This window comes from Chanodichthys erythropterus, chromosome 21 (assembly GCF_024489055.1).
Source record: "Chanodichthys erythropterus isolate Z2021 chromosome 21, ASM2448905v1, whole genome shotgun sequence".
In the NCBI taxonomy this organism is placed as follows: domain Eukaryota; kingdom Metazoa; phylum Chordata; class Actinopteri; order Cypriniformes; family Xenocyprididae; genus Chanodichthys; species Chanodichthys erythropterus.
Genome location: NC_090241.1, coordinates 35,911,350 through 35,936,446, shown reverse-complemented (window position 1 = coordinate 35,936,446; position 25,097 = coordinate 35,911,350). Strand labels below are relative to the sequence as shown.

General features: G+C 34.8%; 2 protein-coding genes across 3 annotated transcripts in view; one reads left to right on the top strand and one right to left on the bottom strand.

Moving 5' to 3' along the window:
* Nucleotides 1–4,082, bottom strand: part of necab3 (N-terminal EF-hand calcium binding protein 3) — a 47,757-nt gene extending 43,675 nt beyond the window's left edge. Inside the window, exon 1 of the mRNA XM_067374018.1 lies at nt 3,838–4,082. Within this exon, the coding sequence (XP_067230119.1) occupies nt 3,838–3,969 (132 nt within the window). The 5' untranslated portion in view covers nt 3,970–4,082. The remainder of the gene's footprint in view (nt 1–3,837) is intronic.
* Nucleotides 4,083–6,054: 1,972 nt separating this feature from the next.
* On the top strand, nt 6,055–24,921 carry itcha (itchy E3 ubiquitin protein ligase a). 2 transcript variants are annotated; one of them, XM_067372856.1, is made up of 24 exons: nt 6,055–6,213; nt 9,868–9,928; nt 10,108–10,249; nt 11,229–11,353; nt 11,975–12,106; nt 12,219–12,273; nt 13,064–13,236; nt 13,631–13,820; nt 14,095–14,190; nt 14,977–15,151; nt 15,269–15,335; nt 15,462–15,546; nt 15,964–16,092; nt 16,297–16,369; nt 16,482–16,553; nt 16,648–16,736; nt 16,814–16,973; nt 17,087–17,220; nt 17,395–17,535; nt 21,329–21,449; nt 21,640–21,744; nt 21,885–21,981; nt 22,637–22,709; nt 22,893–24,921. In XM_067372856.1, exons 2-24 carry the CDS (start codon nt 9,904–9,906, stop codon nt 22,990–22,992), a joined length of 2,559 nt encoding a protein of 852 aa, XP_067228957.1. In that variant the 5' UTR covers nt 6,055–6,213; nt 9,868–9,903; the 3' UTR covers nt 22,993–24,921. The 2 variants fall into 2 exon arrangements, with proteins under 2 accessions (XP_067228957.1, XP_067228956.1); XM_067372855.1 differs by having other exon boundaries at nt 15,266–15,335; nt 22,893–24,920.
* Nucleotides 24,922–25,097: the final 176 nt, after the last annotated feature.

The following is a 25,097-nucleotide window of genomic DNA, read 5'->3' as shown; positions in this document are numbered from 1 at the left end:
TTACTATTTTATTCCCTCGATTTTCTAAATTGTGTGCACGATTTGCTATTTTATTCCCTCAATTTACCAAATCGTGCATACAATTTACTATTTTGGTCCCTCGATTTTCTAAATTGTGTGCACGATTTGCTATTTTATTCCCTCAATTTGCTAAATCATGCATACAATTTACTATTTTGTTGCCTCGATTTTCTAAATTGTGTGCACGATTTACTATTTTGTTCCCTCGATTTACCAAATCGTGCATACAATTTACTATTTTATTCCCTCGATTTTCTAAATCATGTGCACGATTTGCTATTTTGTTCCCTCGATTTACTAAATTGTGTGTTTTGTCTGCACAGACAGCATCAAAAAGTCTTCATAAAATGTAAAACTCAATTTTGTTGATGTTGTACTGATATGAGAAGGCTCAGCAGTAGTCCCTGCAATATTTAATTCTATGCATAATTCTACATCCTGAAGATAAATTCATAAATAAGAGATGTTTCAACATGATCTGAAATGCAAGGCAACAGACAAGCAGCAACATTAGCAATCGTCTCTTCAATTAAATGTCGAAACAGTACAAGAATGGAAATTTGACTGAATCACATGCTGAGAACAGATTCAATCCTTCCAAGCAGCACGGCAACATTAATCATGACGCCCATCAGAACTGTCAGAAAACATCTCTGTTATTGCTGTGATGATCACAGACACAAACACAATACTTTGAGGTTTTTTGTATCTCCCAATTGTACATGCTGAGCTCTTAATTCAAAGACAACAAGAGTGCTTGAAAAACTGGAGCTGCATGAAAAGTCAACATGAAACTTCGACACCCCAATGTGACATGCAAGAGCATATTCAAGAAAAAATGTAGGATTTAATCCATCTGGAATTGATTGGGTCATGAAACGTGGGCGTTTTATATCAGAATGGAGTTGGATCTGAATGCGGATTGCAAGATCAATTTCACCATGCAGAGCATCTTCAATCATCCTAATGGCGATGCTTCTTTTTCAAATCAATCATTATCTGTCAACTACTGGCAAAGATTTAAGAAAGCCTGCATCAACTACAACAGCAGCCTAAAACAATTACTACTATTTGGCTACTGGTTAACATTTACTAAATGCCTACACTGCGTCAACCAAAAAAGAGTCAAAGTGCCCCTATTATGCTTTTTAGAATATTACTTTTCATGCCTGAAACGAGTCGTCAGTAATTCCAGTCTCACTTCAATAACATACCAGGTTTGTAACAAATTTGCATAATGTCAGCCTATGGTCTTCATTGGCTGAATAACATCTACTTTGCCCCGCCCTCAATCACTGTAGTTGTAGCTGGGACTGGAAGAGTTTGACATCTCGAGAAGACACTCTTTTCTGTGCTGCAAATCCACTTTAAAAGGAATGAGTTGAAGAATTGATACCAGGACATAAAACTAATTTTTTGCCACACTTAACTTAAAAAAATGTGCCGGCCAAAATTATTTTTTTACCAGCCATGAAACAAAATGGGCAGTTATGACACCAATATTTTAGATACTAGTGAAAATTCGCAATCCTCTATTCCAATTTCGATACCACAGCTAGCTTAACTAATATAATTTTAATAGCCTAAATACAAGTAAACAGTCAATAATAAAATAAGAATAAATAATCAAATTACATGCAAAAACTCAAATAAATTTAATACAACAAAGATACAAATTAAATAAACAGTGTTTTTCGATAGATAAGACCCTTATTCCTCGTCTGGTATCGTTTAAAGCCCTTTGAAGCTGCACTGAAACTAATTTTGACCTTCAACCGTGTGGAGCCCATTGAAGTCCACTATATGGAGAAAAATACAGGAATGTTTTCCTCAAAAACCTTAATTTCTTTTCAACTGAAGAAAGAAAGACATGAACATCTTGGATGACATTGGGGTGAGTAATATCCTTTTTAAAGTTCAAGAGCAGTGAGTGATTCTTTGTTGTTCGGTTAACATTAAAAACGCAGACAGCACAGCAGCAGGATTATTATGATGCTGTCACTTTAAGAGCGAATGCACACACAGATCGTGCCTTTTCTTTCTCAACTGTAGACATAACCAACTATGTTTACCAGGATACTCGCCAAGAAGGGCATTCTGTGACATAATTTTGTGTGAATTTGTCCGTTCAAGCACAGGAAGGCATGAAAAGAGAGCTCAACTTAGTATTTGCATGCTGTCTCAGACGCGGCTTTCAGGGCATGCGCTTCGGATGTTGAACTTCCCACTTAGCATATCCTTTCGTGTCTTCTAGTGCTTGAATTTGCGTGATGATGCAGCACTGACCTGTCAACTGTGCCATGCATCATTCACGTTCATTTTTGCATAATTTTGCATTGTTAGAATTCATAAAAATGTTATCGGCCATCTGGTTCATATACTCGCCAACAGTATTAGTGTTAATACGAGTGTTAATTTTAGGCCATGGGTAAAACCGATGCCATCGTTTCTGATGCGTGCTTTAAGCAGTCGACCAATCACAACAGACTGGGCCGTCTGACCAATCAGAGCAGAGTCAGCTCACGGAAAGGAGGGGTTTAGAGAGACTGAATCATTATCAGACTCTGAAAAATGAGGCGATGTGCAATATATTGCGAGTGTTTTTGACCTTATATGCATGTAAATCTATTGACTACAAAAAATGTGCAACCTTTAAAATAGCATAAAAGGGCACTTTAATACTTTTAGATTAAAGATTGCACCAATGAATCATGCAAAATAAGACCATATGTGTTAAATAGCATTGGTTTTGATTTCAGGTTGACTTTAAAGACACTGAAATAGACAAGCATGCACATATATACACACACACACACACACACACACACACACACACACACATCACCTCTGTTGTCAGACCCCCTCTATGACAGCTTACTTAACCCTGCTGAGAGAACATCTGCAACTTTTTATCTGTCACTAAGACTGAACACAGCCCTAAACGTGCTGAAGCAGGTACTGAATATACCGTCACAATGATTCTACATTAAACATCGGGAAGATTATTTATAAGTGCAATGCAATATTGATGATAACCTTGATTATATTTTAAACTATTTGATAGAAAAATCTATTTGATTATGATTAGAAATTCTGATCAAAATACAGGTTTGTGCTTAAAATGAGCAGAATGTTTTTGTTATGGCGATGTTTACCGGTATATATATATAATATGTATGTATTTGAGCACAAAAAGCAAACACAATATATATCAATACATTTTAAGAGAATATGTCACATTAGATTTTAGACATGAAGCAAATCGTGACAGTCACTTCCCTCAAATATGATTCATCAGCGGCTGCTGCAATTGTTTGGCATAGATGCATAAAAGCATCAAAATCATTAAGCATAAATGACAATTATGGCCGGGGAGTCACAAAGAAAGGCATTCTCATTTGAATAAATTCCAATAAATTAAAACAGATGTATATTGGAGCCTTAACATGCTGATATGTATATGTATCAGGCATATATTTAAATATGTAAATTAGCTATATATAATGTAGTGCATCTGATGTTACAAGGGAAGAGTAAAAATAAGACATGACAATGCAAGTGGATTTTCTTGTTAATGATTTGTGCTTCGCAATAAGCTTATGCATCCACTGCATTATTCAATCCACAAACTGCCCTAACAATCAAAGCTTTATAGCATAACCCACTTTAAGACTATACATTTTCACATGTGCATAAGCATCCCTTCTCTCTCTTTCTCTCTGTCCTGCATTCATAGAAATTACTTCTTGGGTTCAAGGTGAATGTTTGCATGCTGACCTATCGGTGAGCTGATTGCCCTAATGTTTGGCTACTTACATCGTGAAAGATGGACAGTCCGTGAACCGCATCCTGCATCTGATGCTGCTGTTGTTGCTGCAGTTTGGAGCGGAGATGCTCGCGCTTCGCCGACTGGAGACACATCGTGATCATTTCGGTGCACGCCAACATCTTTAAACGAGTTATTCGAGAATTTAGAAAGAAGAATATGCACTTAATGACACCGATATATATGCAGATGAGATCGGAACTGGTGTGTGAACAGAAGTACGGCGGTGATCTTCTGTGCGAATGCTGCTGATGCTGAGGAATACTAGTGAACGCCAACGAATCGTTCTTTTCATCGAATCAGTTCGTTTGAAAGATTCGAACGAATTGATTCGAAAAGCGCTTGTGAACAAATGGTCTCTAAGGGAAAATTTGCTATGTTGTTCTTTTTGTAGGCTGTATAAAGCAGGCTGGAAAGCATTTCACGTTTATTCTGTACCTGTAATTTGGATTTGGGGCCATTTTGCTTCCATACTAGTGGGAAGAAAACATCCAAAATAGATATTTACACTACCAGCCAAAAGTTTGGAATCATTACTATTTTTAATGTTTTTGAACAAAGTCTCTTATGCTCATTATGGCTGCATTTATTTCATAATAAATACAGAAAAAAACAATAATATTGTGAAATATTATTAAAAAAAATTCTATGTTAATATACTTTAAAATATAATTTATTTCTGTAATCAAAGCTGAATTTTCAGCATCATTACTCCAGAAATCCTTCAGAAATCATTCTAATATGATGATTTGATACTCAGTTATTATCAATGTTGAAAACAGTTATTTTTTGGAACCTGTGATACTTTTTTCAGGATTCATTGATGAATAAAAGGTTAAAAAGAACAGCATTTATTAAAAATATTAATCTTTTCTAACAATATAAATCTTTACTATCACTTTTTATGAATTTCACACATCCGTGCTGAATAAAAGTATTAATTTCTTTCAAAAAAAAAGGAAAGAAAACAAATTACTGATCCCAAACTTTTGAACAGTAGTGTATATTGTTACAAAAGATTTCTATTTTAAATAAATGCTGATTTATATATATATATATATATATATATATATATATATATACTTTTTATTCATCAAAGAATCCTGAAAAGGTTATAAAATAATATAAAAGGATCATGTGACACTGAAGACTGGAGTAATGATGCTGAAAATTCAGCTTTGATCATAGGAATAAATTATGTTTTAAAGTATAGAAAACCATCATTTTAAATTATAATAATATTTCACAATATTATTGTTTTTTCTGTATTTATTATGAAATAAATGCAATCTTAATGAGCATAAGAGACTTAGTTGAAAAACATTAAAAATAGTAATGTTTCCAAACTTTTGACTGGTAGTGTATATGTTCATTTTATTACTCTTTGCGTCTGTAGACTTCAGTTACAACACATATATCTTTGAACTAAAGGCCGTTTTCTCAAAATGTGTTATTTTGAGAAATCTCCACTCCAGCACCAAACTTTAGTTATCTAGCAGGTATTATATTTATATTCTTCTGAGAGCTGGGGTATGTTCATATATCAGTCGCCTGATTTATATAAAATTTAGGATTTTTTGACTGGAAGACAAAACGAATCGATGAATCTTTTTTTGCAACTCTTCATTGAAACGAACCGTTCGAACGAACCGATTCAGAGAAAGTTCTTGTTCTCCACCTCCTCGGATGCTGATTGGTCCAGCAGTAGTTCAATGGACATGGACGTCACTCCTTTGACTCGACAAATTTATATATTATATTATATTATATTATATTATATTATATTATATTATATTATATTATATTATATTATATTATATTATGAACAAGAAAACAAACAAACCAATAAAATATTAATAATGTCATCGAAAACAGTTTTTTTTTAAATCTCCATCATTCATTTGGAACCAGCCTAAAATGAATTAAAAGCTATAATGTTCAAATATCTCATTATTTAAAAACGTACACGTACAAATATACCATGTTATTGTGGCTTATATTTCCAAGGCATTTGTGCTGGCAAACAGCGCCATCTTGTGAAAGTACAGCCCTTAAATAATATTATTAAACCCATTACCTGTTCATCTGAAGTACACAGACATTTCTAGTGCTTCAATTTGGTAATACACCACACAGTGTACACTGTACAGTACATAGCTATCGTGTGCTAATAAACATCACGGACACGCGTCGCGTCACGTGACGGGGTCGCGCAGTGACGTCAGTCTGACATGGAGCCAGTGCTGGTGGTGGCGGACCTTTGGTCACCCGGTTGAGATGGAGCAAAGTTTATTGGAACGACGAGAAGTTGACCTCAGATCCCGTTAAAACTGAAATCTAGAAACATTTCCCGTGATCTTAAGACGGTAAGATATACGCGACACACACGTATAGAGGACAATATGGAAGAAAAACAGCCGTGTTTTGATAACGCGTTAGCTCGTTTGACCGGTGACTGACTGACTGACCGTTATACGGTGTGGCGGGTGATGTTTTGACAGCTATTCGATTAATGTACGTAAATAATAATCTGAGGTGATTAAAAAAATATCCGTTGTCGGTTTCAAACAGATATATGTATTTAATTGACTTGTAAACGCTCGTTTTTGTAGCTGCGACACCGTCAGTCAGAAACGCTTCGTGACGTCACTTCTGTAATGCGCTCATTAGTACAGTATCATAATAACACAATATTAAATATCATCTGACACCATTGTGCTAATGTTTATGTACCACGATATTTGCATGCTACACAAAGATACTTTCACGAATACTATGAAGTTGTTGTCAAAGTACCATGATATTACCATCTGATATAATCTATGTACTGTGGTAAAACCACAGTGTTTTTATAAGTGTGTGAAATGTCTTTTTATAAACTGTTAAGGCACCACAGGGTAAAAAAGCTAACAGATACCACCATACTTCCCCACTTAATTATTCATCCTACATTAAAGGGTTAGTTCACCCAAAAATGAAAATAATTTAATTTATTACTCACCCTCGTGTCGTTCCTTAATTCATCTTCAGAACACAAATTAAGATAGTTTTGATGAAATCCGACGAGGCCTGCATTCAAAGCAATGACATTTCCTCTCTCAAGATCCATAATGGTACTTAAAACATATTTAAAACAGTTCATGAGAGTTCAGTGGTTCTACCTTAATATTATAAAGCGACAAGAATATTTTTGTGTGCCAAAACCCCCCCAAAATAACGACAATATAGTACACTGCTTCGGAGCTTTACGAATCGAATCAGTGATTCAGATCTCCTATCAAACGGCTAAACTGCTGAAATCACGTGACTTTGGCTCTCCGAGTCACTGATTCGATTCGTAAAGCTCTGAAGCAGTGTTTTGAAATCGGCCTGTCACTATATTGTTAAAGTCGTTGTTGTTGTTTTTTTTGTTGGCGCACAAAAATATTCTCTTCACTTTATAATATTAATATTGATCTACTGTACTCACATGAACTGATTTAAATTTAAAATGCATTAATGGATCTTGAGAGAGGAAATGTCATTTATCAGGCCTCACTGAGCCATCGGATTTCAACAAAAATATCTTAATTTGTGTTCTGAAGATAAATGAAGGTGTGTGAAACGACATGAGAGTGAGTAATTAATGACATTATTTTCATTTTTGGGTGAACTAACCCTTTAACACAATTGTTTTATATTACAAGGTTTCTGTTATGTTTAAATATGCAGATTATTATGCACTAATATGCACATATTTGCATACTTTCCAGAATGGAAATTTGAGTATTGGTTCAAATTTCTTGAGTTTTTTTTTACAAAGGGATCTCTCTTTTTATAGCTGCACAAACCAGAAAATACTTTCACCTTGTTTTAGGAATAAAATGTTATATAAATCAATTGAACAATATATATATATATATATATATATATATATATATATATAAACAATCTCCTCTGTAAAAATCTTCAGAATATACACTACCGGTTGAAAGTTTGGAAACATTACTATTTTCAATGTTTGTGAACGAAGTCTCTTATGCTCTTTAAAGCTGCATTTATTTCATAATACAGAAAAAAATAATATTATTGTGAAATATTATTACAGTTTAAAATTATGGTTTTCTATTTTAATGTACTTTAAAATGTGATCCTTCAGAAATCATTCTAATATGATGATTTATTACCAATGTTGGAAACAGTTGTGCTGCTTAATATTATTTTATAATCTGTGATACTTTTTCAGGATTCTTTGATGAATAAAAAGTTAAAAAAAAATATAAGCATTTATTTAAAATAGAAATAACTTGTAACAATATACACTACTATTCAAAAGTTTGGGGTCAGTAATTTGTTTTCTTTCTTTTTTTGAAAGAAATTAATACTTTTATTCAGCACGGATGTGTGAAATTGATAAAAAGTGATAGTAAATATTTATATTGTTAGAAAAGATTTATATTTTGAATAAATGCTGTTTTTTTAACCTTTTATTCATCAATGAATCCTGAAAAAAGTATCACAGGTTCCAAAAAACATTGATAATAACTGAGTTTCAAATCATCATATTAGAATGAGTTCTGAAGGATCATGTGACACTGAAGACTGGAGTAATGATGCTGAAAATTCAGCTTTGATCACAGAAATAAATTATATTTTAAAGTACATTAAAATAGAAAACCATAATTTTAAATTGTAATAATATTTCACAATATTATTGTTTTTTTCTGTATTTATTCTGAAATAAATGCAGCCTTAAAGAGCATAAGAGACTTCGTTCAAAAACATTAAAAATAGTTTCCAAACTTCTGACTGGTAGTGTAGATATGAATAAAACTCTAAAGTTTACTACTGAAGTGGAGATTTCTGACTCTGACTCTTTCCAAAAAAATACTAATTTTGAGAAAACAACCTTTAAAGATATTGCAATTAAATACTACAAATGCAAATGGATAAAGTGTAATAATATAAACACTTAAAAGTGTGTTTCGGATGGAAGCGAAATAGCCCAAAATATCAAAATTGACCAATGCATGAAAAAATAATGGTGTCTAGCCTTACAGTTCAATTTAATTCAATTTGCGAACTATTCAAATAATTACCAGACAATTTATGACGTGCTTAAAAATCTTAATCATTTTTCATGTTGTTAAGTAACCACTGACATGTGCAGATGTGAGCTTTTAATGCATTTGCAGGCAGGAAAAATGAAAGATGGTTACAATATCAAACTAGTAATGGACTTTTTATGTTCTTGTTGGAGTCTGACAGCCTCAGCACCCATTAACTTTCATTGTATCCAGAAAGAACATTTTCCTTTTGTGTTAAATAGAATAAAGAAGGCCATGCAGATTAGGAATGATGTGTGGATGAGCAAATAATGACAGGCTTTTTGTTTTTGGGTGAAAATCTAAAGATGTTGCTTGTTAAATAGTTAGATTAGGAGTTCATGTTATTGATAAATGTAAAGATAACATTTACTGTAAAAGTGTGTTGATTAAAATAGATATTGCTTGTGCTGGTGGTAAAAATACATGTACATATCTGAACAAAAAAAGTTCCTATTATTCCCTGATTGACTTTTTACTACCAGAATGTCATGTTGACATTTGGCTCTTTGTAAATGCCTGTGTGCGTATCAGTGCTTTCTCTCAGTGGACAGACAGAATTACATTATCTGTAATCTGCAGAGGATTACTGGAGACTTCTGTTGTGAGATTAGCTGTTACCGCAGAGAGTTGTTGAAGACACATCTAGAACATACATCACACATCATCACTGAGTGACATACAGCACTGATCAGGGGTCAGATGTGTCTATACAGTGACAGATCATCCGGTAAAAACCATGTGAGAAAGGCAGTGGGTGTTTTGTTGTATTAGTCAACATGAAATCATATCCTGTTTCACTTAGAAATGTGCCACAGAAGTAAAATGGGTTGCGAATGCTGTTTAATGAGCTTATTTCAATGTTTATTACTGTCTACAGACTCTGTTTTTGTTATAATGAGTCTTAACATTGATGTATATGCTTGTTTATTTCAGATTTGAACCATAATCAGTGCTTTTAATGGCTGCATCATGAAGGCTCAACTTCAGATAACAGGTGAGCTTGACAAAAAACTAATAATCTCTGTTTTGTTATTGCAAGACTTCACATTTGTCATTTTGTTTGCTCTCATTTTAACATAGGCCTTGTCTTGTTATTATTTTAAGATGTCAGCTATCTGGATATTTTGTTGAATACTTTGAATAGATGTCATTGTTTCTGTTATCTTTTGTTAGTTCTGTCCGCTAAGCTGCGGGACAGTAAGAAGAATTGGTTTGGGCCCAGTCCTTACGTGGAGGTGTGTGTGGACGGCCAGTCCAAGAAGACGGAGAAATGCACCAACACTCACAGTCCCAAGTGGAAACAGTCTCTCACTGTGTAAGAGAGAAATATTGTACTAGAATGAGTCACTGTTGAGTTACAGAGCTGATCCAGAATCAGTATTTATTATCTTTATATTGTTCGGTTACACACCGTTTGTTAACATTAGTTAATATGAACTAACAATGAAAAATACTACTAAAGCATTTAATAATCTTTAATGTTAATTTCATTATTTACTAATATATTATTAAACTCAAAAGTATCTGTTAGCATTATTTAATGATCGAGATAAAATGAAGTTAAATGAACAATAAATATTTATATTTTAATGAACTAACATTAACAAAGAGTACTAAGTACTGTAACAAATGCATTGCTCATAGTTAGTTAATATTAATTAATGCATCAACTAACATTAACTAATGACACCTTATTGTAATGTTACCTATCGTTATGAAAAAAATTGTTATTCACATAACTGCAATATTAAAGTGTAATGACTCTATTGCAGTGTTATTTTAGTGTTTTTGATGTACTATTATAGCATTTATTCATATTTTGAACTATAATTTCAGTTTTTATTTGTTTTCATAGGTTTTAGTATTTTTTATGTACTTTTTTTGTAATATTTATTATTTTTGTGCTTTTTAATAATTCTATTAAGCGTTGGATTTATTAAATTGTATTTATTTTAGTTTTAGTAATTTTAGTACTGAAAGTACTTGGCTAAGGTAACATTTCAAATATTTGTTTGAGTTTATCATCTAAAACATATATATATATCTTGAGTGCTTGCTCTGTGCACTTGACATTTTATAGATCATAATACATGATTTATTGGTACATATTGGTTTATCTTATATATTCTCTTTATATTAGTTTATTTTTAATGCATAAAAATATGGCTAGATTATTGAATGTTAGCAGTTGAGTTGTGTAATACAAAACCTTTAAGTCAGCTTTATTTCAAATGATGCAAATGATGTAAAACTGTAATTTTTACATTTTGCTCTGTTGATCATATTCCCTGCAGGATCGTCACCCCTTTCAGCAAGTTAATTTTCCGGGTTTGGAGTCACCAGACACTTAAAGCCGACATTTTGCTGGGCTTGGCCACTCTGGAGGTCAGCGAGACCTTGAAAGCCAACAATATGAAGAGTGAGTTTCCATATTCTCCACTTTGTGAATCTCATTATTCAGAGTCAGGTCTCTTTAGTGTGTGTGTGTGTGTGTGTGTGTGTATGTGTGTGTGTGTGTGTGTGTGTGTGCACTCAAGAGTTTGAGTTTTATTGGCTCTTTGTAATGGAGGCAGGTGAAGTGACTCATGCTACCAAACAAAGGGTCTTTTCAGAGACTTGTGTGGGAATCATGTGACCGCTCACCGCTGGTGAGAATTATAGAACTGGGGATTGAGTTGAGGGTGTTGATGAACCAGGAACCAGGTTACCATTTCCTTTTCCTGTAACCTAAAGTGTTGCTGTGAGCTTGTTTGCTTAGTGAAGCCAATTTAGCTTTCCAGGTCATCTGTGAATATGACTTAACTGGTTTTAAGCTTTAAAAACGTATATTTAATCAGTTTGATATTGCTCTTTTGGTAATGATGTCAGTTTCTTTCAATAAATCATTTAAATCAATTCATGACTCATTCTGAATGAGTTATTTGTGAAACAAAGAATCCTTATTTAATAAGCAATGGAAAAGCCATGGTCAAATAGTGTTTATGGGCTGTTAATATTCATTTTTCATGTTGAAGATCATGTGTTTGTGTGTCTGTCTCAGTTTGCGAGGTTGTGCAGACGTTGCAGTTGAGTTCAGACCGAGAGCGGTCGGAGGTGGTTGGAGATCTCTCAGTGTGTCTGGATGGACTGCAGGTGGATGCTGAGACTTTTGCTTCAGAGGAACAAAAGCACAGTGAGACCTTCTTTATCTCTGCTGTTTTCCTGCAACAGTTCAGTCATTTAGTTTCTCTGCTTTATAAAATAGAGATTTCCCACACGTGAAGTTGTGAAATGTTTCTCTTCAGTCACAGATGCTGTTGTAAATGGAGATCCCAAACTGAACGGGGATGTAGCAGCGAGGTAAAATAAAGATTGCTTCACTCTGCCGTGCAGTTTCTGTAGGAATATCATCACATTATGTGCAGGAAAAAGCTTGTGTATTTCTTTGTTGCTTTTGTTTGAATTCATGGTGAAATTAGCTCTCGAGGGAAATATCTTGATTGCTCGCTCTGTGCACTTGATATTTTATAGATCATAACACAAGATTTATTATTAATACACAAAATTAAAGTGGATTTTTTTCTTCTTTAGTTTATATCCTCATTATTTTAGCTTACATAAGATGCATAAAAAATGCCCAGATTATTGAAAGTTAGCAGTTGATTTGTGGAATATAATAAATGAATGTCATGCACATAAAACAGGATTGTTTTAACTGTTAAAAAAATTATATAATGTATTGCATTTCCTTTATATTATGAATGACACCTATTGATGTTAAAAAGATATTGTATTACTTAAAAAATCACCTACTTTAATTACTGGAATCATCTTGCGTAAACCTCAGCCTTTAGTTTTTACAGTAACATTTTACAATAAGGTTTCATTTGTTAACATGAACTAACAATGATCAACACTTCTACAGCATTTATCTTGGCTAATGTTAATATCAACATTTATTAATGTATTTTTAACATTACCTAATGCACACTGAACTAACATATATATGAACAAAGGTTAATAATAAATACCGTCATTGTTAGTTCATGTTAGTTAATGCATTAACTAATGACATAAAGTGCTACCGTTTTTGCATTGCTATTTGCACTATTTTAATTTTGACATTTGCGTCTGTTTGTTGTTGGTCTAGTCGAGATTCTTCTCCATCCAGTGACATCATTGATGATGCACCACTGCCCAATGGTCATGCGGTGGGAAGTACGGGGTCTTCCTCTCCATCCGCAGGGGCTCTAAGACCACCGCGTCCACCTCGACCCCAGCGACCTCCGCCTGCCTCGCCACATAAACCCGCTTCCTCCAACGGTAGAGAACCTTATTAATAGGGGTGTAACAATATTTTGTGTCACATGTGATGCTATTTTAAAGGTTCCTAATTGTGTTTTGGATTCTCCTGTAATAGGTTTACATGCATCCAAGGTCAAAAACTTTAATTGTTTCATAATATACATTGCAGCATCAGTTCTTTTCTCTCAGTGTCTAAAACAGTTTGATAAAGGATCCAGTCTCTCTAAACCCAGGTCAAAATTAGACTTTGTTCACAGGCAGCCAATGAAGACCATAGACTGGCATTATGCAAACCTATGTAGGTTTGTAACAAATAGTGACACTGGGATTTCTCACGACTCGTTTCAGGCAGTTCAGAATTTCAAACAGTCCTAACTATTTACTTTATTGGTTTTTTTTTTGTCTTTTTTAGCATCCTCTGCTGGCTCCACTCCCACTCACGGCAGCAGAGCTCCCAGCCCGGAGACATCTCCACGAGTGTGTGTGAACGGAGAAACGGAGAGTCAGGGGTCAAGCTCAGGTTCAGGGTCAAATCAGCCCCCCAGTGCCAGTCCAACGCCACCCAGAGCTTCGCTAATCACTAACAGCCCTCTTCCTCCTGGGTATGTGATACAATTACAGTGAAGAGAAATTAAAAGCAAGTCCCCATGAAATCAAAAACCTTTCTACTTTTATTAGTTTAGATGTATTATTTTCTAATTTACTTGCTATATTTAGCTTATTGAAACATATGATCTCAAATGATGCCAGTAATAAGAGCCGATTCTCCTGCTGCATGAATAAATGAATGTCAATAAAGACACTTTATAATAATACGCCTGTATGGATTTAGACTGAAATGTTTAATGGATTTTCTTATTGTTTCTTGGTGTGTAGCTGGGAGCAGAGAATGGATCAGAACGGCCGCGTTTACTATGTGGATCACATTGAGAAAAGAACCACATGGGAAAGACCTGAACCGCTACCACCGGGGTAACCAGTGATCTGATTTTCATTGGTTTGCTGTTAATAGATATTTAAATTGCATATTGCATAAGTATGTGTTAATTAAGGTACCTAAACAGATGCAAAAGAGATGATTTTATGTAAAGCAGAAAATTTCGAGAAAATCTCACTGATTTTAGTCATTATGCCCTTAAGCTAACTTTCGATTAATATAATTTAAGCCTCCTTAGTGATTGTATTTTCTTTTAAAAGAAAACTGTAAAAAAAAAAAAAATTATTTTCTGACCTATGAAACCTTTTTAGCTGCATTTTATGTATGAAATATTAATGCTACTACTACTACTAATTTCTTAAACCAACAACAAATAATAATGAGAATTATAATTTATATAATTATTATTATTTTTATTATTATTTGTTGTTTTAGAAATCATCATAAAAATTATTGTTGTATAATCATCAAAAATATGTTTTTTATAAAAACTAAAAATATAAAAAATTAATAACTTATCATTGTAAATATTTTAATAAGAATAATAATTATTATTTTATAATAATAACTAATTTTTAAAATATTTACAATTTTAATTTTGATGTTTATTATTATTACTAAATAAATATAATTAATTATTATAACAATAATAGTAATAATAGTTGTTATGAGCAATCATCATCAAAATTATCATTGTAAATTTTTTAATAATAATAATCGGTCATTTTTAATATTTTTTAAACAATAATAATACTAAAGTCAAATGTGAAGATGTCCTTAATGAGCAGTTGTTTAGAGACTTTTGTGTGTTTGTGTGGTAGTTGGGAGCGTCGCTTGGACCCGATGGGCCGTGTTTACTATGTGGATCATATAATCCGAACCACCACATGGCAAAGACCCACACTTGAGTCGGTCCGGAACTATGAAGAGTGGCAGAACCAGCGCAGCCAGTTGCAGGGAGCCATGCACCGCTTCAACCAGAGATTCATCTATGGAGTGAGTATATATGTAAACGTTGACTCTTTTCAAACGCGTTTAAATGAAAGGATGTCAGGATTTCCTCTTGACCTGAGCTGAGGGTGTTATTGTTCTTATTCCTCATCTCTTCAGCAGCAGGAACAGCTTGTGCCTACAGCTAATAAAGAGTTTGACCCTCTGGGTCCACTGCCGCCAGGATGGGGTGAGTCACCACTCTTTCATTTTTATGCTGCAGAAAGAGGAAATCACATTTCACCCTCATAATAGAGCGGCTCACACTGTCTTTTCTTGCGCGTCACCCTCGAATTTCTGTTTGTTTGGTTCACAGAGAAACGGACAGACAGTAATAGGAGGATGTATTTTGTTCACCATCCTACGAGATCCACACAATGGGAAGATCCTCGCACACAAGGGTGCGACAGTGTTGTTTTAGTATTATTTTTAATTTTTTATTCATATTTTGGATTAGCTTTTAGTTTTATATTTTCAGTTTTTAATTTGAGTTATGTTAGATATATTTTGTTTTAATTTATTTTTATTTCAGTTTTAGTTTTAGTTTTTATGTATTTCCAGTTAGTCATTTTAGTTCATCTTAAACTTATTTCAGTTAGTTGCCAAAGCAATATTTCAAATTTTTGTTCGATTTAAGTTTTTCATCTAATAATTATATTTAATTTTTTTCAATTAAATGTAGTTTTAGTTAACGACAATAACCCTGAACACAGCTAAATTTCCTCCATTCTATATGATATTAATTATTTGCTGTAAAACTTCACAGAATAAGCTGACAAAAAGCATTATTTTCTGAATGAAATGTTTTTGTTTGTCAGGTTGTTAAATGAGAAGCCTTTGCCGGAGGGTTGGGAGATGAGGTTTACAGTGGACGGGATTCCTTATTTTGTCGATCACAACAGGAAAACGACGACATATATCGACCCTCGTACAGGAAAATCCTCCCTGTGAGCCATTTTAATTGCTTAATGTATAAAGAGAAGGTCTTTTGTGACATCATCCAATTGCAGTGTTTAATTACGTTCACTTCAAATGTTGCATAAGTCAGTATGTTGCTGTTTAATGCAGCTAAATGCTGCTTCATGTTGTTTTTAAACAATATTGCTTTCTTGTAGTTTTACAGTCTTGTTTCTGTCTTTGTGAACCTGCAGTGAGAACGGCCCTCAGATCACATACGTACGAGACTTTAAAGCCAAAGTGCACTATTTCCGCTTCTGGTGTCAGGTAAGAGTGACTTCAGTTACAAACTCTCAGTTTTTTAGTTGCACTCTAAATCTTCAAAAATCATCCTGCTATTGTTCTTTCATTATAATAAATTTTTTTTTTAATATCAAAGCAACTAGCAATGCCTCAGCATATTAAGATCCACGTCAGTCGCAAAACACTCTTCGAGGACTCGTTTCAACAGGTGATTGACATTTTTGACCAGTTAATTCTGGTATACGTGTGTCATCATGTGGCATGTAGAAAGAAGTTAAATATTTGTAAATCGATCTGTTTAGATTATGAGTTGCCATCCGCAAGATCTGAGAAGGAGATTGTGGATTATTTTCCCAGGGGAGGAGGGACTTGACTATGGAGGCGTGGCCAGGTATATTACATAATTTACAGGAAGTGATGACTTGAGTTGAAATACGTGCACACGCAATAATATTGTTTCTGTCATAGGGAATGGTTCTTCCTGCTCTCTCACGAGGTCTTGAACCCCATGTACTGTCTGTTCGAATATGCCGGTAAAGACAACTACTGCCTGCAGATTAATCCCGCCTCCTCCATCAACCCCGACCACCTCAAGTACTTCAAGTTCATTGGCCGGTTCATTGCTATGGTATGATGCCCGAGTTATGATGATAACCAGCTAACTAATGCCTGTTTATAGTTTAAAATGCAATTAAATTATTATTTGTGCATTCTCTCTCTCTCTCTCTCTCTCTCTCATAGGCTCTCTTTCATGGAAAGTTCATAGACACCGGCTTCTCTTTGCCCTTTTATAAGCGCATCCTGAATAAACCTCTGGCTCTGAAAGACCTGGAGTCCATCGATCCGGAGTTCTACAACTCGCTCATCTGGATCAAGTGAGTGAGGATGAGTTGAATGAGTTACAGAGACAAGAGTAAGGGCTTGGGGATTAAAACTGTGAAAATAAGGGATAGGAGAAAATTAACAATCCCAGTGACTGGTCTTAATTACAAAATAAACACAGTGCTATTTTTAATCATGTAATTTGAGATGATGATGTTTTTCTACAGGGATAATAACATCGAGGAATGTGGCTTGGAGATGTTTTTCTCGGTGGATAAGGAGATTTTGGGAGAGGTCACCACTCATGACCTCAAACCTGATGGAGGAAACATTCAGGTGACAGAGGAAAATAAAGAGGAGTACATCCGGTAAGGAATCTCATTCATAGAGCACAGATGGATTTCAGACAATGTGAATGTTAATATATGTATATTAAAGGGGTACTTCACCCCTGGAAAGATGAATGTGTATTTAAAATTGGTCATTTATGTAGTAGAAATGTGAAATTATTTTTGAATTTGGAGCTTTCTAGACTGAGAAAAGGCAGAAAATGTATTTTTGACTAATGTGGATGAAAGACAACAACTCCCAGAATGCACTTGTTTTGCTGCCCTTGCGAGGCCACGCCCAAACCACACCTATCGGTTACAGGCGGCATTCAGTAAAATTCAAACAAATAAATCGTGAGTTAGTTCATACATTTACAGCGAAATGGTGCTAAATTGCTTTGTACCTGGATGTACACCCAAAACCAGGAAAGGACAAGTTTCCATCATTTTCCGATTAAGTTAAAGATTTGGAGCGATGTAAACAGTGGCTGCGGGCCATCAAACACCCAAAGTTTGGAGATGACACCGTTATAGAAAACCTAAAAAAACACATAATATTTAGTCTCCATTTCAAGCACGAGGACTACGAACCAAATATCTTTGCAATGAAGAGAACCATTCTGAAGGACACCGCGATACCATCTATATTCACTTTCCCAGAGGACGAACAGCCTGGCGTGATCTATGTCCATGAGTAACCACAAACGCGCATATGTATCAGCGCAGGCCTGTCGCCAAGGGGGGGCATTAGGGGGCAGTGCCCCCCCACATGACACAACGTGCCCCCCTAATAGTCATCCAGCAAACTTCCGATTGAGAGCAAAAACCTTATTTGTGGATCTGGCTATTTACATATTCCAGAACGAAATGTCTTCAGCAGCATTTAGCTCATAGGAAAACTCTCTCTACAACTTTAAATGACTTTAAATAACACATTGTCTTCAGAAATATGAAATAGAAATTAGGCGGAGTGTGTGTGGTTCGGCGATGGACTTGAGACTATTTTCTCACTCAAACCACTGCCTACCTGCTGCTGCTTCTGATTGCTTGTAGAGGGAAAAACTGCACATAACTACTGGTCTAGGATCAGTTAATATTAGCATATTGGCGAAACATATTTGGCAAATGATCCAGTGCGCCTCTGTGTTTGCGCTCTGAAGAACGACAATACTTTAGAACGTTGGAGTGTTGAGCACTGTAGCTAATCACGAACAAATCTGTTGATTTCTAGAACGAATTATAATGAGGGAATATTTGCCAGCGTCTACAACTCAAAATCCACTCGCCGCTTGTTCAGTGCTAACTTAAACACCTCTGACTTGTCATTGCGTTCCAGAAATCAACAGATTTTGGTTAACAAAAAATTATGTAAATTGTTATGTAATTATGCAGTCAGTTTAATTCATTGTTACAGAACTTCTTGAGATCGCAATGAACTAAGATGAGCGAGATTTTTTTACTGATTATAAAGAGAACTCCTTTTGCGCACTCTCTGCCAAATTCCGTGTGCGTAATCTGTTAAAATTAACAGTGGTTTGTGAACGTAAACACTTTATTAACAAATAATAATTTATCAGCAGTGTTTATGTTGGGATATGTAGGTTGTGCTGTGACAAGTAAGTTAAAGCTATTTTGAGGAAATCTGTTTAAATATGTTTTTAAATGGAAATCGCATCTCCTTACCCTGGAGTTGGTTCACCCTCCGCCTGAGCATAAAATTCATATTTAACGCATTATTACACAAAACGGAACTCGAAACATAATTAGGCCGTATTTATTAATGACTATCACTCGGAGACCTGCCGCCTTCAACTATTTTAATGGTGAGTGCACTCAAAAGTCTTAGTTACACTTAAATATGCTATAGATGTAGGCTAGCCTATTTATTGCTGTTTTGGTATGTATCATTTTTATTATTGTGCTGTTCGAGGAATTGAAAAGCTTTTGTGTGTCGTGTTTGCAAATTATATTGCCAAAATGCAAAGGGGTTTCGTTTTTGGTGTAGTTTAATTAGGATCGAGTATCTTGTGTTTTTGTGGTAATATAGAACTTTATTTCATTATAGAAGTCTATTTCATTAATAATAAATGTGGGACATTATTATTTTGGCGAACGTCTGTTTATCAGATTATAAAAATGTGTGCCCCCCTATGGAAACCGAATGCCCCCCCATTCTATATGTTCTGCCGACGGCCCTGTATCGGCGTGGTGAAAAAATGCGGAACTACCTGCTATTACTGGCTGTAGTTTTAAGCCTCTGGCCAAAAAAGCCTCCGATGACGCAAAATGACAGTTTTTGCGTTATCTGAGGCTTTTTTACAGAATAAAAATGCATAAATCTCTCATCTCGGGCTGATATGAAGGGGGAAAGCACGCTAATTAGAAAATACTAGTGGTATTCTACTAATACAAAGCTTAATGCTAAATCCTGAAGTAACCCTTTAAGGATGTCCCTAATCAACTAAGTTGACTAGAAGAGGCTTAGTCGACAAAAATTGTTTTTGTCATTTAATCGCAGAAAAAAGGGACAGATCGTTAACGGCGATTCTTTGTAGTTACATTATGTTCATTCATCGACCTCAAATATGGCTTATCACATGAAACGTAATGAAACATGGCCACTCAACGTTAACTTTGATAAATGTTACACTATTATTAGGCACATATTCAAGTGTTTGTGCGGAGTGTGGAAGCTGAAGTATCATTACGCTTACTGAATGACATGGACTTGCATTTAACTTAAGATAGCCTGTAATTTTTGGTCTTACATCAAGAGTAGCCTAATACATCATTTAAAACACTAATTTTATTTGTGTGCACTCACAATAACAACAAAAGGATGTGCTTTTGAAGGATCTGCTTTCTGCCGTCAGTGTACTTGAGCGTGTCAAAAACAATTAAACTCAGTCTGATCTTGCCTCACAGGCATGAGAAATGCATCTATCGAAAGCTTGTAATGTAAAATAAACCGATTGAACTGGAAAACAAATGTTCTCAGAGTAAGGTGCATATCCGGTTGTTAAGTCTGATGGTGCTAATATACATACACGATGTGGTGTAATACTACAAAAAATATATAATTACAACCTTTATCTCCATATCAAAATTCCAGATGGCCAGACAATGATTCATCTTTTATAAATCATTAAAATATTAATATCTGTGACGCTGTGAGCACGGAGACTGTTGTGTAGACTGTAAGTATTTAAAATGTTTAACTTTTTTAAATGATTGATGTTTAATATGAATAAATAGCGCTCATAAACGGCCGTTGATGGCATTCTCAAGTGAAACGAGTCGAGGCTTGGACCCGGAAACAGCGTTCTTTACGTCACGACTTAACAAGCGGATAGGTGCATGCAATAGAATTGTGCCGATATTTGGTAATGCGATATATCGCGATAATGAATATGTACGGTATTGTTATCGTGGGCATTTCAAAATACCGTAAATAATAATTTATTACCAATTATTACAATTTTTATAATGCATATAAGAATACTTTCCCCATAAACCGTATAGAACGCACAACGCTGCTGTATTCTGCATCAAAAGAACACGCGCTCAGATGTAAACAAGCCCAACGTGCATGAGAAGCAGATTAGGCTATGTAGGCATTTAAGGATCATTTTTACGATTTATATGGTTTATTAATATAAATGTGCAATTAGTCGACTAATCACTCAAATAAACAACTACTAGTCGACTAGAAAAATCTTTAGCCGATGGCAGCCCTAATACACATGCATGATGCATTGCATCAATTTATAAAGAATCAAATAGTTACTCCCATATTAGCCCTAATATCAGTGAATGATCAACCATGTGGCAGGTTGGTTGCTGAGTGGAGGTTGTCCAGAGGCGTTGAGGAACAGACTCAGGCGTTCCTCGAGGGCTTTAATGAGGTCTTGCCACAGCAGTACCTGCAATACTTTGATGCCAAGGAACTGGAGGTACAAACTACAATTCATAATGTTCAAAGGCTTTTTGTTGTGAATCATAGATAATCAATAGGTACAGGATGATAGATTAGGAATGTGTTACTTTTTTAACTGGAGGGTTGTTTTTGTTTAAAGCCATGTAAATAAGGCCATAGTTTCTCTACATGTAGAGACAGTGTCTTTTGTATATTCTGAACTGTAGGTGATGCTGTGTGGGATGCAGGAGATTGATCTGGGAGACTGGCAGAGGAACACCATCTACAGACACTACGCTCGCAGCAGCAAACAGATCGTCTGGTTTTGGCAGGTTAGACTGACCAGCAGCTGTTAGTCTCACACTATAACACTCCAGCATCAGAGCACTGGTTAAATCAAACCCAAATGATCATAAATGTGGAGATGCTGCCATATTGATGTTCTGTCATCTGTTTGTCTGTCTGTGTTTAGTTTGTGAAGGAGATCGACAATGAGAAGCGTATGCGACTGCTGCAGTTTGTAACCGGCACATGCCGACTTCCTGTCGGGGGATTCGCCGACCTTATGGGTAAGGGTCAAAGTTTGTCAGTGTCATTCCAAACTATTGATGATATATTAAAATGACTGTAATGTAGTATGTTTCTCTTCTGATCAGGGTTATTATTGTTAACTAAAAACAAAAATGCATTTTCAAATAAAAAAAAAAATTCAATTAAATTTAAAATAAAATATTTAAAACACCCAACTTTAATAGTAGGGGTGTGACGATACACGATATTAGGATCACAAGAATGAGACGAGACAATAAGAAACACTATATTTAAGAAATCTTCCATGCACAAAATACGACTGTAAAAATAATCTTTTATTTGACTGAAAGTCACAAAGAAGCACGTATCATTTAACTAATCTAGCGCTGTCATTAACAGTTATTTTGGTAATTATTTGAGTAATTGGATAATATTTTTTGCGTTAATAAAAATAGACCCCAGTAAATAGCCTTTAAATGACTTAAAATATATATTTATAATAATAATGAAGCAATAATAATTGCTTTAAAGAAAGTATCAAATGCAAGTAGTATAGTAAACAATCAACCCACGTATATTATGCATTATAACAAATGCCTGCAGAGGGCGCCAAATGTTAGTGTAGGTTTATTAATGATATTGTATATGCTGTATATATGTTTATTGATCAGAATGTATGTTGTATTTCTGTAGGGAGCAATGGGCCGCAGAAGTTTTGTATTGAGAAAGTGGGTAAGGAAAACTGGCTGCCGAGGAGCCACACATGGTAAGATCAGAAATCATTTTTAATTACCATAATGTACAGTATGCGGGCCTGATTTAATAAGAATTTTCAGATGGTTTGCATCAATGCACATAAATGACCAGCAATGCAATCTTCAAGCTAAAAATAAATGAATAATAGTATATACAAACACACTTGGTTTATTTTCACTTTTTACCCCACCAGCTTTAACCGTCTGGATCTGCCGCCCTATAAAAGCTACGATCAGTTAAAGGAGAAGCTGCTGTTCGCCATCGAGGAAACCGAAGGCTTCGGTCAAGAGTGATGCATGCGCACGACAGCGCCTTTTTTAACACGTTTCCATGACAACACACATCAGCTTTCGCCGTCATATCAAAAGCTGCCGCTGCTGCTACTTCAAACCAGGAACGAGGGATAAACCGTGTTCTGTTGGAAGGAAATCTGTGGGCTTTGGCTTCCATTTCCCGTTTTCTTGCCATCCACTTCTGATTTATGCTGCCTTAGTCAATGATCAACGCGGCCAGACATCGGCTCACTCTATGCACACTGTGATCCTCTAACTCTTAATGACTTGTCTCTTCTCTAGTACTGCACATGCAACAGACTCTGATGTTTATTTTTCCTCTACAACTTGAAGTGTGAGTTTGCATGGTGTGTGTCTGACCGAGTCTCTTCTGTTGTGTGTACATGCAAGTCAGTTTTTATCGCCAGTGCAGAATTGCACCTTCATACATAAATGAATCCTTTTAAGATTAGCAGTTAAAAAGAAAGGTTTGCACTTGATTAGTGAAAACACTGGCATACTGATTAATGGCTAATGCAAAACCTGTTCATATTTCACCTCAGAATCCTGAGAATATATTGCATGAAGAAAATGAGACTTTTTACACTATTTTGTGTGACATTTAAGCACATTTTCCCCTTAAAATTGACATTATTGTATTGCAGGAAAATCTCATTCTTAGTACTGTAACAGTTGCAAAAGATAGTCTTCATTTTTTTATGCAAAATATAATTTATTTTTATTTTGATGTGAGCTTTGACCTGGAAATGGCTGCAGTGAGAGTATGTATTTGGGTTCACGTACAGCAATAGTCCATTAAAAAAATGTCACTGTTAAAATATTCACTTTCTTACCAATCATGAATTCATAAACTACACGACTAATGTTATAATGTTAGCCGATTTAGTGCGATCAAATCTTTTGTATCTTTTAAAAAAAAAAAATGTTCACCAAAATCACTAATTTTGCAGGAAGAATTAGTGCAAAATGTGCTTTATTTTGGAAAAGAATAAAGTGTGTTTGTGTCGTAGAGATGTTACAGCTTTTGGTTGACAGCATTCGTTGTTATGCCGAAGATTTAGTCCTCATGGATCTCATGGATATTCTGTTTATTTTAAAGACTACTTCTTCAGATGCAAAACACAAATCCAGGACTGTAAATATCCGTGTACAAAGAATAACTTATGATTATAACAGATTTAGATGTAGGATTTGAACCATGCAAAGAGTTTTTGTGTTCACTTTAGCACAGATTCTGAGAGGATAGTGTGCATTTCTTTTCCAGAATGTGAATTTGATTCATTTACAAAGTAAATGAGTACATTGAATTGAATCCATCAGGTCATTAGAAACAGACTTTTCAGTAGGATGTCTTGCTGCAGAGCACTTTATTTACTTTATACCAGATTGTTTGGGTTAAAATAAATGGACAAATAAAGGTCAAGATGGAAACTGTCCAGCTAAACGCCCCACATCTGATGTTACATGTTTCGTGTCTTAAAACATTTTGTAGTTCTGAATATGTAAAGGCCTCTTTATTTTCTTAACACTGTACATCACGTAATGATTAGCCTGCGATCTATAACACATTAACATCGAGTAGGCTGGGTTTAATGATCTGGATTATATTTATTTTTCTTAAGTGAATGTGTACAGTTGAATGATTAATATAAAGATACCAATTTATTCTCAGCTGAAAAAAATAAATAAATACATTAAAAAGGCATTGTTCTTTTCTTCTTATTTACTCGATACGTTTAACATTACCGAAGTTTGCCACAGTATAGGAGTCATTCCACGAAACTTGAGTCCCTCTGACCTTTTTCAGTGTATTTTATCTGTTGGGTCTCCAAAATATAAGCTTTAATAAGCTTTTTGTATTCATTGAAATGTCTCCTTTAATAATGTTTAAAAACACGACACATTTTATCTTCATATTAGAAAGTATTTCTTTTTTTTTTCAGTTGACACCACCTATTTTGTCACATTCCTCGAGGCCTTCTATGAAAGTGTTCTTGGGATATGAATAATAAAATGAGAATTTCATTTTGTCATTCCCATAAATATCCATCTGTCTATGTTTTTTTCTAAGTAAATTCATGATTATTCATTAAAATCACATTATT

What these genes read in the sequence shown, in the direction of transcription:
- itcha (XM_067372855.1), top strand. Translation starts at nt 9,904, where the DNA reads ATGAAGGCTCAACTTCAGATAACAG. An exon ending in TCGAGGACTCGTTTCAACAG is followed by an intron (nt 16,554 to 16,647) that starts GTGATTGACATT and finishes CGATCTGTTTAG; the next exon opens with ATTATGAGTTGCCATCCGCA. An exon ending in CTGCCGAGGAGCCACACATG is followed by an intron (nt 22,710 to 22,892) that starts GTAAGATCAGAA and finishes TTACCCCACCAG; the next exon opens with CTTTAACCGTCTGGATCTGC.